The sequence below is a fragment of the Arachis stenosperma genome, chromosome 2, assembly GCF_014773155.1.
Source record: "Arachis stenosperma cultivar V10309 chromosome 2, arast.V10309.gnm1.PFL2, whole genome shotgun sequence".
NCBI classification, from domain to species: Eukaryota; Viridiplantae; Streptophyta; class Magnoliopsida; order Fabales; family Fabaceae; genus Arachis; species Arachis stenosperma.
The window spans coordinates 117581546-117595357 of record NC_080378.1 but is presented as its reverse complement, the minus strand read 5'-3'; the positions used below and the strand labels follow the sequence as shown (position 1 = coordinate 117595357).

Here is a 13812-nt window from a genome sequence, read left to right as displayed (position 1 = left end):
TCCTCTTCTATTTTGTGTGTGACAGCATAGTACTACTACTACAGGTTGATATATAGCATTCCTCTTCTACTTTCAATCCCTTCAATTCTGCTTTCTTTCTCCATTTTCTGATGTTTTTTTCTTACTTTCAGTCTCTTAAACTATAATTTTGTGTAGGATTGTTGCACTACAAAAGTAAAATAATAAAATTTACAATAGATAGAAACAAAGTTGAAAATCAAATCATATGCTTTGGGTGCAAATTTCATTCCATTCCATAGCTGCATAGCTGCGACACTTAAACCAAGAGCCAAAATGATTAAAAGGTGTCACACATTCCATCCTTTTAAGAGCCATTAATTTAGACAGCATTTAAAATCCATGTCACATTATGATCCTATTTGACAAGACTAATATAAATTGAAAAAGGGTCAAATTTCATGCCATCTCTCTGACATAATCTACAGAAAAATTCAAACTCAAACAACACATTTCTATTTTTTCTTTTTTAACATCAAATGCTATGCTCAACTTTACACACAAAAGCATGATATTCTTCTCTCTTTATATTGAGTGTGTACAAGTAAAATGAGTTCAAATACTATTTTTTCTTTTTTCATTTTTACAATAACCCAAAACCACCCTATTTATTCCCCATATTCCCATATATATACCTCCCTTAACCAAAACTTCTACTACACCACTTCTATTTTTCCTCTTAAGCCCTTTACAATGAACAACCTCAAAAAATCACCATGTTTTCCTTTATACCAATCCTATCCATGATTTTTGCACTGATCTTTTTAGCTACACATCTCAATTATTTCATTGAAACACCAAATTTCAAATCAACAACACCACAAGAAGGGAAAAAACATCTCCATTTCCAAAACCATATCCAATTAGTAGCACATTCAAAATGCAAAGGAACACTCTACCCTGATCTCTGTGTCTCAACCTTATCCACATTCCCAAACCTTGAAACAAGAACAATGCCACAAATAATCTCCAAAGTAGTCAACCACACAGTCCATGAAGTCAAATCTTCATCCAACAACTGCACCACCATAATCAAGAATCTCCAAAACACTCTCAACACCATTCAGAAAAGAGCCTTAGATGATTGTCTCAAACTCTTTGATGACACCATAGTAGAACTCAACACCACCATTCTTGATCTCTCAAAAAAACCATCATCATCATCATCATCATCTTCCAACCAAGATTTGCAAACTCTACTTAGTGGGGCAATGACAAATTTGTACACTTGTCTTGATGGTTTCTCACAAAGCAAAAATGGGAATGCTGTGAGAGGGTTGATAGAGGAGAAAGTGACTGAGATATCACATCATGTTAGTAACTCATTGGCAATGTTGAAGAAAGTGAAGACAAGTTTGAAGAAAGAAGAGGTGTTTGCTGAATATGGAACAATGAAGAAAGGGTTCCCTTCATGGGTTTCTGCTAAGGATAGGAAGCTTCTAGAAGATGGAAATGTGAATGAAACTAAGATTGATGTTGTTGTGGCTAAAGATGGTTCTGGAAATTTTACTACTATTGGTGAAGCTGTAGTTATGGCTCCTAATTCCAGCACAACCAGGTATATATTATATTATTAAAATTATGTTATACTAAATTTAAAGAAAAGCATTCATGCCTTTCACTCATTGCATTACATTTTCAGCAAAATCTCATATGAATGATCATTTATAAGAGCTTTGAAGCTGATTTAGCTAAGAAAAATGCCAAGTGTATTTATTTTATTTTGTATATTAAATTAGCACGACTTAAAAATTAACTGCTCTTTTTTTTATAACAGCATATTGGACTCTACTTAATATATAAGAATAATGCACTTTATTTACTAATATTTTTATTTTGAAGAATGAAATTAAAATGCAGTAATCGAACTTCTTATCCTTTACTTAATTCAAGTTTGACTCATTGTTACACCAATTATGTCTTCTAAAAATTTAACCACATTTTTTTATTTCAAATAACAGAATATGTTTATTTAGTATATAACAATAGATGAATCTAGCCTAATATATTTTTATCTCAAAGTACAAAAAGAATCTTAGGTGTAGAAAAGTACAAACAATAAGTGTAATAATAATGCCTTGTTAACATGTTATGATTTAGTTAACATTTTGTTAATTATTAAGTGTGATTATATATATTAGGTTTGCGATTTTGCTAGATAACCAACTAGGGTCCAGCCAATTTTTACCAACTTTTTAATGGACTGGACTTCGAAGTCCGTCTTTAACAAACGTAAGTTGATATACGTAGATGTTTTTTCTGCTAAGTATTATAATTTTTTTATACTAAATAGATATTTTTTAATGTACTTTTCAAATTTTTTGTATTACAAATATGGATATTTCTAATTATATGTTTTTTTTTAATTCTATAACTGAATATTTTTTTTTGTTAAACATTAAGATATTTTTTATATATTAAATAGATATTTTTTATATATTTTTACAATTATTCAAAAGCAGCTCGTACTCCACACCACTCCTTCTTCCATATTAGCCTATGACTTTGATACCACCACAAAAATAAAATTCAAAACAATTCCCTGAAAAAAGAATTATATATACACAAACAAATTCAAAATTGAAAATTATGGTGGGTGGTATTTGGGTGATTAAAAGTGAGGACACTCACTTTTTTTCATTTAAATCCTAACCCAATGTCATCAATTTTCATTTCATAAATCTACATGATAATTTGGTGAATACATAAGTAAGATTGAATCTATTTCCTTAATAGAATAATCGCTTCAAGGAAATTGAAATGATCATCATAACCAAAAATGGCATCGGAATACGATGATCAACTCGGTTGTTTACGTGAAATCTTTTCAAGATTTGACATGGACAACAACGGTAGCTTAACGATTCTAGAACTTGCTGCGCTCTTGCGTTTTCTAGGGATCAATCCCATGGGAAACCAGATCCACTTGTTGTGGACGAACATGGACGTTAACGGCAATGGCTACGTCGAATTGGAAGCGGCGGTGGAGTCGGTGCCGAAGCCGAGGACCATGCCGAACTTGACGTACTCGATGGCTTTGTCAGGGCGAACTTCTTGAGGTCGTCTTGCATGAAGGCAGGGATGAAGAGATCTGACGGTAAAGAAGAAAATCTGTATGTATTGTTGTTGGAATGTGTAAGTTAATATGAAAGAGAAGAAAAATATTTTTATATTTTTTAATTATGTTTACTTAATCAGTTTTTAATTATTCAAATTTTGAATTTAAAAAATTTAAAATTAATTATTAATAATTATAATTAATTGAGTTGTTTAATTATTACCTGATTATACACTTGTATAATTAATTGAGTTGTTCAATTCTTACCAGGTTAAACACTTTTTTTTTATGATCAAGGGGGGTCAACGACCCCAAAACAAGCAAAAAGAGCTACAGAAAAAAGAAAAAGAAAAACTCAGGATCCTCTTAGACGAAGAGATCCCATACAATCAAAATTTAAAGCTAATGTAATATCCGGAGGAGCAGTATAAAAAATATGCAAACCGAAAGGTAGATCTTGTCCTTTTTTTGCTAACACATCTGCAACCGAATTAGCTTCTCCAAGAGAGTGGGACCAAAAAATATTTGCAATTCTACCAGCCTGAATACCAATGTCTTCTACAAGGGGAGCACAAGGGTGGTTAGCAGGGCACCCATTTTTCAAAAGGTGGAGGGCAGAGGCAGAGTTCAATTCCACAATAAGAGTTGTATACTCTTAAGCATTGGCAATTTGTAAACCTCAGGCAATGCCCCACAATTCGGCGTGCGTTATCGAGCAGCTTTCAAGATTGCAAGAAAAGCCCAGGATAAACCTCCCTAAGTGATCCCTAAACAAACCACCACAAGCATCACTATTTAGATGGCCTAAAAAAGATCCATCCACATTGAGTTTCAACACTTTTTTCGGTGGCGGAAGCCATCGAATGAGACATTGTGGTTCAACATTGACAGTACTCCTTCTTTGGTATTTATCAATCTTTAGGATCTCATCAGTTCGGGCTTTAATTTGGTGCACAGCCATGGAAAAGGGGATAATCTTACTCTCAAAGACAAATTTATTGCGGCAGAACCAAAGAAAGGCAATAACAACACCAAAAAGACAAGGCCAGTGACTTGGGCACCCCAGGTTGCTCTCCAACCAATGAGCGGCGTCCGTGTTGAAAAAGGAATGTGCTTGGGCAGCAGGATGAAGGCATTCCAAATGTTCCTGGCAAAATAATAGTCACATAAGACATGCTCCACTGATTCTTCATATTGAGTGCAGCGAGGGCAAGACGAGTCTTGAGTTAGGTGGCGCCTTTTTTGTTCTGCATTTGTTAGAATGGCTTGGCATGCAGCGAGCCATAGAAAGGAGCGAGTTCGTTCGGGACCCTTCTAGCTCCAAACCAAATTAAAGAGCTAATTGGGGTTGCTAGGAGTGTCTTGAATGGCTTGATAAGCTGACTTGAGGCTAAACGCTCCATCTGATGAGGGTGCCCACGCAATATGATCAGCTGGCTTCCAAGGGAAAGGGGGGACAGCGCCGTAATTCTTTTGACCACATCATCCGGCAGGATCTCCTTGAGCCTCACAATGTCCCAGGATCCTGAAACGGTAAGAAAATCAGTCAATTTCACAGAATAATCAAACTCATTACTTACCTGAGTTGTGTGATGTTCAAGCCTCCCTAACAGAGGGACCCAGTTATACTTCCAAAAATCTATTGTAGAACCATCCCCGATGCACCAAATATGGTTAGACTCTACAATATCCCAACTGGCACAAATTCCTTTCCACAAGTTAGAGCTATTTTGTTTTCGTTCCACCTTCGGAATTATGTCATTTCCGCATCCATACTTCAACCGAAGAACTCTCGCCCACAAGGCATTTTTATTTTCAATAAGCCCCCACCCAACTTTCGTCATAAAGGCATGGTTGAGTGTACTAGCATGGCGAATCTCCAAGCCACCCGACTTTTTTGGCTCACAAACTTTTTTCCAGCTCACCAAATGAATTTTTGCGGGTTTGATTGGTGTCTCCCCAAAGAAAATTCCTGCATTTTTTATCAATAGCATTACAAGTAGCTTTAGGTAAAAAAGCAGTTTGCATAGTATAAGATGGAACAGAAGAAAGGACAGATTTTACCAGGGTATTTTTTCCCGCCAAAGACAACGAGGAGGCTTTCCAAGAGTTTAGATTAGCATTCATCTTGTCGATAATATTATTAAAAGTGCTTTTCGAAACTCTGGAGTGATGAAGGGGAACACCCAAATATTTTCCTAGATCATCCGTTCTAGAGAAGTTCAAGGCTTCTGAGATGCTTGTTCTAACATTGTTCCCTACATTTCGGGAGAAGAAGACTCTCGTCTTATCCTGACTGACCTTCTGCCCGGAACTATCACAAAAGGCATTAAGACAATTATTAATGACCTCAGCTTGTTCCAAGCTTGCTTCTGCAAACAAAATTAAGTCATCTGCGAAGCAAAGGTGAAAATTTTCCGTAGCATCTCTTTTCAAACGAATTGGTTTCCAAAATCCATCCTCCACAGCTGTATTAATAAGTTGCGATAAGCGTTCAATACACAGAACAAATAAGTAGGGAGAAATGGGGTCTCCTTGTCTGATTCCCCTAGACGGAGTGAATTCTTCCAATTCACCACTATTCCAGAGAACTCTCATTCTAGCAGAAGATACACTATCATAAATGAGATTAGTTATATGGGAGGGAAAGCTGATGTCCATCAAGGTGTAAAAGACCATTTTAATCTGTCATAGGCTTTTTTGAGGTCGATTTTAATAGCCATCCAACCTTTTCTACCTTTCTTGCTCCTCATCGAATGAATAACCTCCTGGGTTATAATAATATTATCCGATGAATGCCTTTTCCGGAACAAAGCTAGTCTGAGTTGGCCTGACCAACTTAGCCATCAAAATTTGCAACCGTTTTGCTAAAATTTTTGTAACCACCTTATATGAGACATTACACAAACTGATAGGTCTCATGTGTTTGAGGCTGAAGACCGGTTCAATTTTTGGAATAAGGACTAGGAGAGTCTCATTAATATCGCTGACCAAAGCTGGGTTCCTGAAAATATTCTGAACAAGATTACAAAGATCAGCACCAACCTTTTGCCAATGTTGCTGGTAAAAGACAGCTTGGATACCATCCCTTTCCGGAGCTTTAAGGCTGCCTATAGCAAACACAGCCTCTTTAATCTCCAAAGGGGATACCATCCGACCTATCCTCTCAAAGTGAGTAGCACTTAGCTCAGGAAAGGCGTTAGAAATAATAAAAGGAACATTATCAGAATAATCACAGTAAAGGTTCGCATAAAAGGATACAGCCAAATTTTCCAGATCCTTGCTTTCTGTTAACCATTCGCCATCGTCATTCTGAATAGTGAGGATTTTATTTCTTCTTCTCCTCACCATGGTAGAGCCATGAAAAAATTTAGTATTTCGGTCGCCAAACTCTAACCACTTGCTTCTCGATTTCTGGAACCACAATAACTCCTCTTGAGCAAGAACCTCCTCATAATCTTGGCATAACTGAAATTGTAAATCTTCCAAGAACCTGTTGCTCTCTTGGGTTAATCTATTAGAGATGCCATTCAGCTTTCTTAGGATCTTTTTCTTTCTCTGAAAAATATCACCAAACACCAAAGTATTCCAATTTTGAAGGGATTTCTTGAAGTTTTGCATAGTTGCTAACCAAGAATTATCTACCTTCCAGCATCTATTCACCATATTGTCAAAGTCCGGGTGAGTTAACCAAGCCGCAACAAATCTGAACGGGCGACGCCCTCTATTAATAGGTGCATTGGAAGATAATTGGAGGCAAATAGGCGAGTGGTCAGACTTCAGCATTGGGAGGTGTCGAACACAAGCCTCAGGAACCTGATATGCCAATCCATGTTGCTAAGGGCCCTATCCAACCTCTCCACCAAGTTACCTCTTCTCCCAGTAAACGGCCAACCCACAAAGTCCAAATCCACCAAACCACAATCAGACGCACAAGCTTGGAAGTCTGAGCAAGCTCCTGGGTTGGTTCTAGCCACGCTTCCCCTTCTTTCATAATCATGAAGGAGAGCATTGAAGTCCCCAATAGCACACCAAGGACTACTAATATCACTAGCAAAATCTATCAGATCATTCCATAACTCTCTTCTGTAAATTTTCTGCGGAGAGCCATAAACTGCACTCAGGAACCACCGTTCAGAGTTGTTGCTAGATACTCCGAGGTGAACAACTTGTCTGTTGTGCCTCACAATATCCACTCTCTAAACTCCTGAGTCCCACAAGATCCAAATCCCACCAGACCTCCCCAAAGCTTCAACAGTGAAGGACCCATCAAAACTCAACTTATCTCTTACTTCTTTGGCCCAATTCCCACTAATCTGAGTCTCAAGAAGAATAATCATACCAGCATGATATTCACGTTTCAATTCCTTAATAAGGAAAGGGAAATTCTTTCCCCCCGCTCCTCTACAATTCCAAGCGATAATACTATTCATAAGGACAAAACAAGAAGGAAGGTTACCAAGAACCACAGTCAAACTTGGGCATTTTTCCTTTTCTCTGAGCCGGACCTCACAACGGATGTCGTCGCTTATGACACTTCATTACTAGAAGAAGCCCCGATACTAATATCTGGTGGTCTTCCTCCTCCACCGATTCTATCGTGGTCGTTGCAATCCATGATCTTACGTGGCGGCAGTTGATTAAGGAAATTATTAGTAGCAATATGTTCTTCCAAGAACTCACCAGATTTTTTTGGTATCGAAAGAAACTCTTGTTGCTCCTTCTGAAGTCTTCTCATGCTTTCCAACATAACATGCTCCATCGCCTCTTTTTCAGGGTCTTCGGCCTTTGCTTGTATTTGAGAAGAGGGTTCTGGAATATCCAACTTTTCACATTGTGCTTTTCGGGAGAGCTTGCCTTTGAAGCTGCATTCTTCTCTTTAATGCTATGACTATTTTTGAGACCATAGGCCTTTATAGAAATTTTTTTGGATTCAAAGCATTTTTGTTGACCCCCACTTTGATAGGCTTTTTATGACTAATAAATGTTTTTACCCTTGACCCAAAAAAAAAAAAAATTCTTACCTGGTTAAACATTTGATTGTCTATACTTTTTCATTAGGTTTGTGATATACATAAAAAGTGGAGCATACTTGGAGAATGTGAAAGTAATTAGAAAGAAGACTAATTTGATGTTTATTGGAGAGGTCACTCTACTGTACAGATTAGAGTGATATAGAGAGAGTATAATTTTTTTTATAGTTATATTTTATTATTTTATTATTATTCAAAATGTAGATTCTACCTTTATTAATCTCTCTTTCATTCTATTAAAGAAAAAATCTGTAAACTTACATCTTTATTATATAACTCACCTTATTGGAGATGGCATTGGAAGGACCATTGTCAAGGCAAATAGGAATGTTGTTGATGGCTGGACCACTTTTCAATCAGCTACCGTTGGTAACCATTTTTCTACTTTAATTTCTTCTATTTATTAATTATTTCAGTTTTTTATTAATTTTTTGTAGAGTGAAGTATTAAAAATATTTACTAACGACTAAGTTGCGTGGTGGTAAAATAATTTTTAGATTTTTCTTTAAAATTGTTAGTTACAAAAAAGTTTAATTATTCTAGTAGTTCCTATAATTTTATTAAATTTATAATTAGGTTTTTATATATATTTTTAAATTGAGTTTCTATAGATTATACTATTTTTAATTTTATAATTGGATTATTTTTAGTGTAAAATATATTAGAGTCAGTTAATTAATATTTTTTCACAAATTGAAGGTATTCATAATTAAAAACTTAATTAGATTTTTGACTGCGTGTATTTTAGAAGAAATTTTCTATTAATTTTAATGTTTTTGACATGAAAATAATCTAATTACAAAATTAAAAGCAATATAAGGACCCAATTGAAAAAAAAGTATAAGAATAATTAAAAATTTAGTAAAATGATAGGAACCAATAGAATAATTAAATCTTATAAAAATTCATATATATTGTTAAAAATTTATTAATATTTTGGTAGGTTTAGTTTTATTTTTTTATAATTCACCCTTATTCAAGTTGCCATGCTTTTGTTGTCTCTTCTATATTTTTTTTAAAAAATTGTTCCCTATTTAATTTGTGTTTAACATAACAGCCACACCTCCTCATAATAATAAACCAATTTTCAAACTTTACTAAGCCATTTCATGAATCTCACTTGTGATTAATGACAAGGGCCTGCACCCGTTTTTGTTTTCTTCCCTTTAATTTTTTAATTATTGTATAAAGAGTTATGCTACGTGTACATTAAAATTAACCACTAAAGTCAGCTACGAGTATAAAATACATGTTAGAATATAAATATATATTAAAAATAAACTAAACTACACATGTATTTATACATAAATACACTAGAATGAGATCCGCGCGATGCGCAGGACGGTTAATTAATGATAGTATATAATAAATATTAAAAATTGTTATATTTTGTAGAAATAAATTAAATATGTGTAAATTGAAGTTAAATTTAAAATGTGTTTTATTTTAAATAATTTGTAGTACAAAAGATTTGGATGTTGAAGTTGTACAAAGTGACATTTTTATTTGATGGTTTGATTTTTGCATTTGTTTTAGTTAATGGATTTAGTCATCTTATGTGGCGCTCGTCCTCCTTTTTTTTGTGGTTGTTAGAGTTGGTGTTTTCTTCTTTTTGTCGTAGGTTCTTGCGAAGACATGTTCTTTATGAATTGTTGAATTTGATGCACTTTCTATTGTGTTATTTGGTTCTATCTTTGTATGTATGTTCTTCTTCCGAATATGTGTCTTGAATTTGTATGGTTTTCTTTTTCCTTAATCTCTTGATGGGGTGGTGCTTCAATATCATTATTTTTCTGAAATATCATTAGATTTGAAGCAGTTGTGCCCAATAAGTTTTTTGCGTCGCCATCAAATAGTATAAAAGTTGTTGTAACACTTTGATCTAAAACCTTTAATTGAATTCTGAACCTAAAATAAGTATTGGGTTAGCAACTAATAATTTGATAGATGAGATTATGAAAAGTATATGAGTTACCTTATTGTTGGATATTGTGGTGTTTGATTACATGTGCTAGATGAGATTATGAAAAGTATATAAGTTACCTTATTGTTGGATATTGTGGTGTTTGATTACATGTGCTACAAATGTAGTTGTTTTTTTTTTTTATATGTTTTCTTCTGACACTTTTTACATTTAACATAGTTCCATCCTAATTTGTCATCAATTTCGTTTATAGTTACTAAAATTGTGAAGTATATGGTATTTGAGTAAGTATGAATGTATGATGCATGTTGTGATTTTTTTTGTCATACCTGATCATCAGATTCTCATTGCATGGCCATTAGATCTTGGATAGTTATTCGATTTCTAATCGTTCTGCTCTGAAAGAATGATGCTCTATTTAGTAAGTTTGAGATGTGCAGTTCGAAAATAAATTTTTTGTGCTAAATTTGATGTTATGTGAAGGAATAGTAATAAAAGACTTATATATGTAGTTTAAATGGTATGGAATTTAAATACTTATAACGTAAAATTTATTATAATTAATAATATTATTATAAGATTTGTAATATGGATGTTTATTATTCTTAGTGAGTTATTTATAAAAATTAATAAATTAATTGTTGCGGTTATAAATTTATTGTATTGTTTATAACGGTACGATATAATAAATATAGGAATATGAATTCAATGTATTTAGAGGTTACAAATTTATTGGATTCTATTTTTTAGTTTTTTATTTGTATATTTTTTTTACTGATTTAAAAATAATAGTTGATTTGGCAAGAATTAAGTAGTTGATTCTAAAATTGTGCCAAATAATAATTATTCTAAAGTTGGCAATGCAATTGCGTAGTCAATAGCCTAAACTTATGGAGTTGCGGTCAACATAATTATTGTAATAATTATATATTTAGATTTCTATCCATGCATCTTATATGTACAAATATACGCAACAAAAGCTAAAAGTTAAACATTTTTAGTGAAAAAAAAGAAAATAGTTAATTAGTGTTTTGAGGTAAACATGCATGCATGATGCATCTTATATACTACGAATGTATCTAATATATGAAAATGTATGTCTAATATCATATATTTTTTAGTTTCGTTTTGATACTCTTTTAATAAATTTGTTTTATTTTTAGTTTTCAAATATTCTTTTAAAAATTTATATTGGTAAAATAAAATAGAATTTGTTTTTAATAATAAGTAAAAACTACAATAATAATTCTTTGTACCTACTGTTACTTGTAAAAATTAAAATGATTATTTTTTTACCAAAGATATAGAGACTCGAACTTGTGACCAATATGGGAGACTATGCTATTTGAGGTATAACTCATTGGCAAAAATTAAAATGATTATAATAAACATAATCATAATAATAAAATATAATTTTTATTTTTTAAACTTTTAATTTTTGAAATTAATTGTTGCAGTTATAAATTTATTGTATTGTTTATAACGGTAAGATATAATAAATATAGGAATATGAATTCAATATATTTGAAGGTTACAAATTTATTGGATTCTATTTTTTAGTTTTTTATTTGTATATTTTATTTTTTTGCTGATTTAGAAATAATAGTTGATTAGGCAAGAATTGAGTGGTTGATTCTAAAGTTGTGTCAAGTAAGTAATATTGCTGACATGGCATTAGTAGGAGGAAAGAAATGTCTCAAAAGTAATGTGGTGCATGTTTATGTATCTACTTTTATATATTAAGAATAGATTGGTGGCTGATTTTAGTGTATAAATAACATTTTTATTGTATAAAATATATATGAAATAATTCGCACCAATATGTATGTCTCATATCCAATAATGAACTAAATATAGATTTATGAAAGTGATCATAAATTAATAATGAGTTCACATGTTATCTTAACAATGATACTGAAATCCTTGATTTTGGTTGATGAACTTTTATAGTAAAACAAATTGTTGGGAAATTATTTTAAATAATATATTGGTTTGACCTCTGAACATGTATACACGGGCACCATTGGGTTTCTCAAAGGCATCTTGCAACTACTTCATTCAACTTGTATTATCAATTATAATAAGATATAAATTATTGATGCCAACAAATTATAGTTTAAATGACATAATTTCTTCATTCTCAACCTAAAAATTTTGAATTTGAATCTCACTCCTAACTTTAAAATATATATATATAAGTTATTGATATTTCAAAATCTTATGAATATTATATTAAAATCTTAAGAAATTTCCTGTTGTATAATTTATTTACAACGAATTTGAATCCTCTAAAGTTTGAATTTCACTTTAGAGAGTAAAATGTGATCTTCTATCTTGAATGGTTTCTCTTTCATATTTATTATTAGTCCCACCTATGAAATCAATGATGAGAGATCACACCTTACTCTCTAAAATAAAATTCAAACTTTAGAGGATCCAAATCCATTTACAACAATAAAACCCTATCTTTTGAATCTAGAAACAACACATGATAAATAATAATAGAGGGTTCTACAGTTTCAACCCAGCATATTATAGTTAGAGCCTAGAAAGTAAAATGCTACATATCTTTTATTGTGGGATACTTCATCACTTGCTTAAAATTTAGAGAAATAATATAACCACGAAAGTCTAAAGGAAAAAAGGCTATGCCCTTTTAAAATCTTAGAGGATTCATTCGACGATATTTCGTGATCGAATACAATGCTGAAAAAATTATAGGCTATGGTCCATATGATTCCATGCATAGTATAGTACATATATATGTACAAACTTTAATTTCCTTTTCAATCATTACATAATAAAACACCATTAGATTAGATTATATATAGAAACATATTGCGTAGGATAATTAAATTATGAAAGGCAAACTTTTATGAGGGTGAGACATTTCTTGTCCATGATCATTTAATCTACTTCATCAATAATGAGTAAAATGTTAACAAATTTTGCTTTAATAGTACAGTGAGATTTTTAATTTGTACCAGATTATGACATATATATTGACCCACACACGTTCTACCTAGCTGTGTTATGTGCCTTAGGTCACACGTTATATATTATCTTTAGCTGACAAAAGATAAAAATAAAATAAAAATAAGTTAAAAGAAAAATAATTACCTCTTTATGGTGGAACGTTAGATTCCAATTTAACCAACTTTATTAGATGTTATACTAGAGCTGTAATTTTTAAACATATATCCTTGTATCTGCATTATATCATGCAGTATCCCATACTTAATAATTCAAGTTTAGAGGAAAAAATCAAAGTGATTAGTACTCTTTTCTAGACTAGATTAATGACATGAAACCAATTATTTCTTTGATGCAGGTTTGATAATAGTAACACAGAAAGATTAATGGAAATCATGTCTGAAGAAGAAAAAAGGGAATTTGGATTTGATGTAAAGGCAATAGATTGGAAAGATTATATCACCAATGTTCATATACCAGGTCTAAGGAGACATGTCATGAAGGGAAGGGGAATGGGTAGTTAGTGACTTACTTTGTGCTATGTAATCACCTGTCATATTCTCCAAAAACTTTTATGTATACACACTTTCCCTTGTTACCTTGAACACTATGAGAGTGTGGTAACAACTTCAACTACAAGGGAATCTTCATTATCCCATGCTGTAATTTATTGGTATAATAATCATATTTCTGTAATCTATTACTAAATAGAGTGTTTAATCTTGTTAAGCCTTCTTGACATTTGTTACCAATCAATTTTTATCTTTATTCCATATTATTTTATTTAACAATATTAAACTAAAAAT

General features: G+C 32.4%; 1 protein-coding gene across 1 annotated transcript; it reads left to right on the top strand.

The window, feature by feature from the left end:
• The first annotated feature begins 761 nt into the window (after nt 1-761).
• Nucleotides 762-13530, top strand: LOC130963562 (probable pectinesterase/pectinesterase inhibitor 40). Its single transcript, XM_057889664.1, has 5 exons — nt 762-1576; nt 8138-8211; nt 8392-8478; nt 13021-13084; nt 13365-13530. Exons 1-5 carry the CDS (start codon nt 762-764, stop codon nt 13528-13530), a joined length of 1206 nt encoding a protein of 401 aa, XP_057745647.1.
• The last annotated feature ends 282 nt before the right edge of the window (nt 13531-13812 follow it).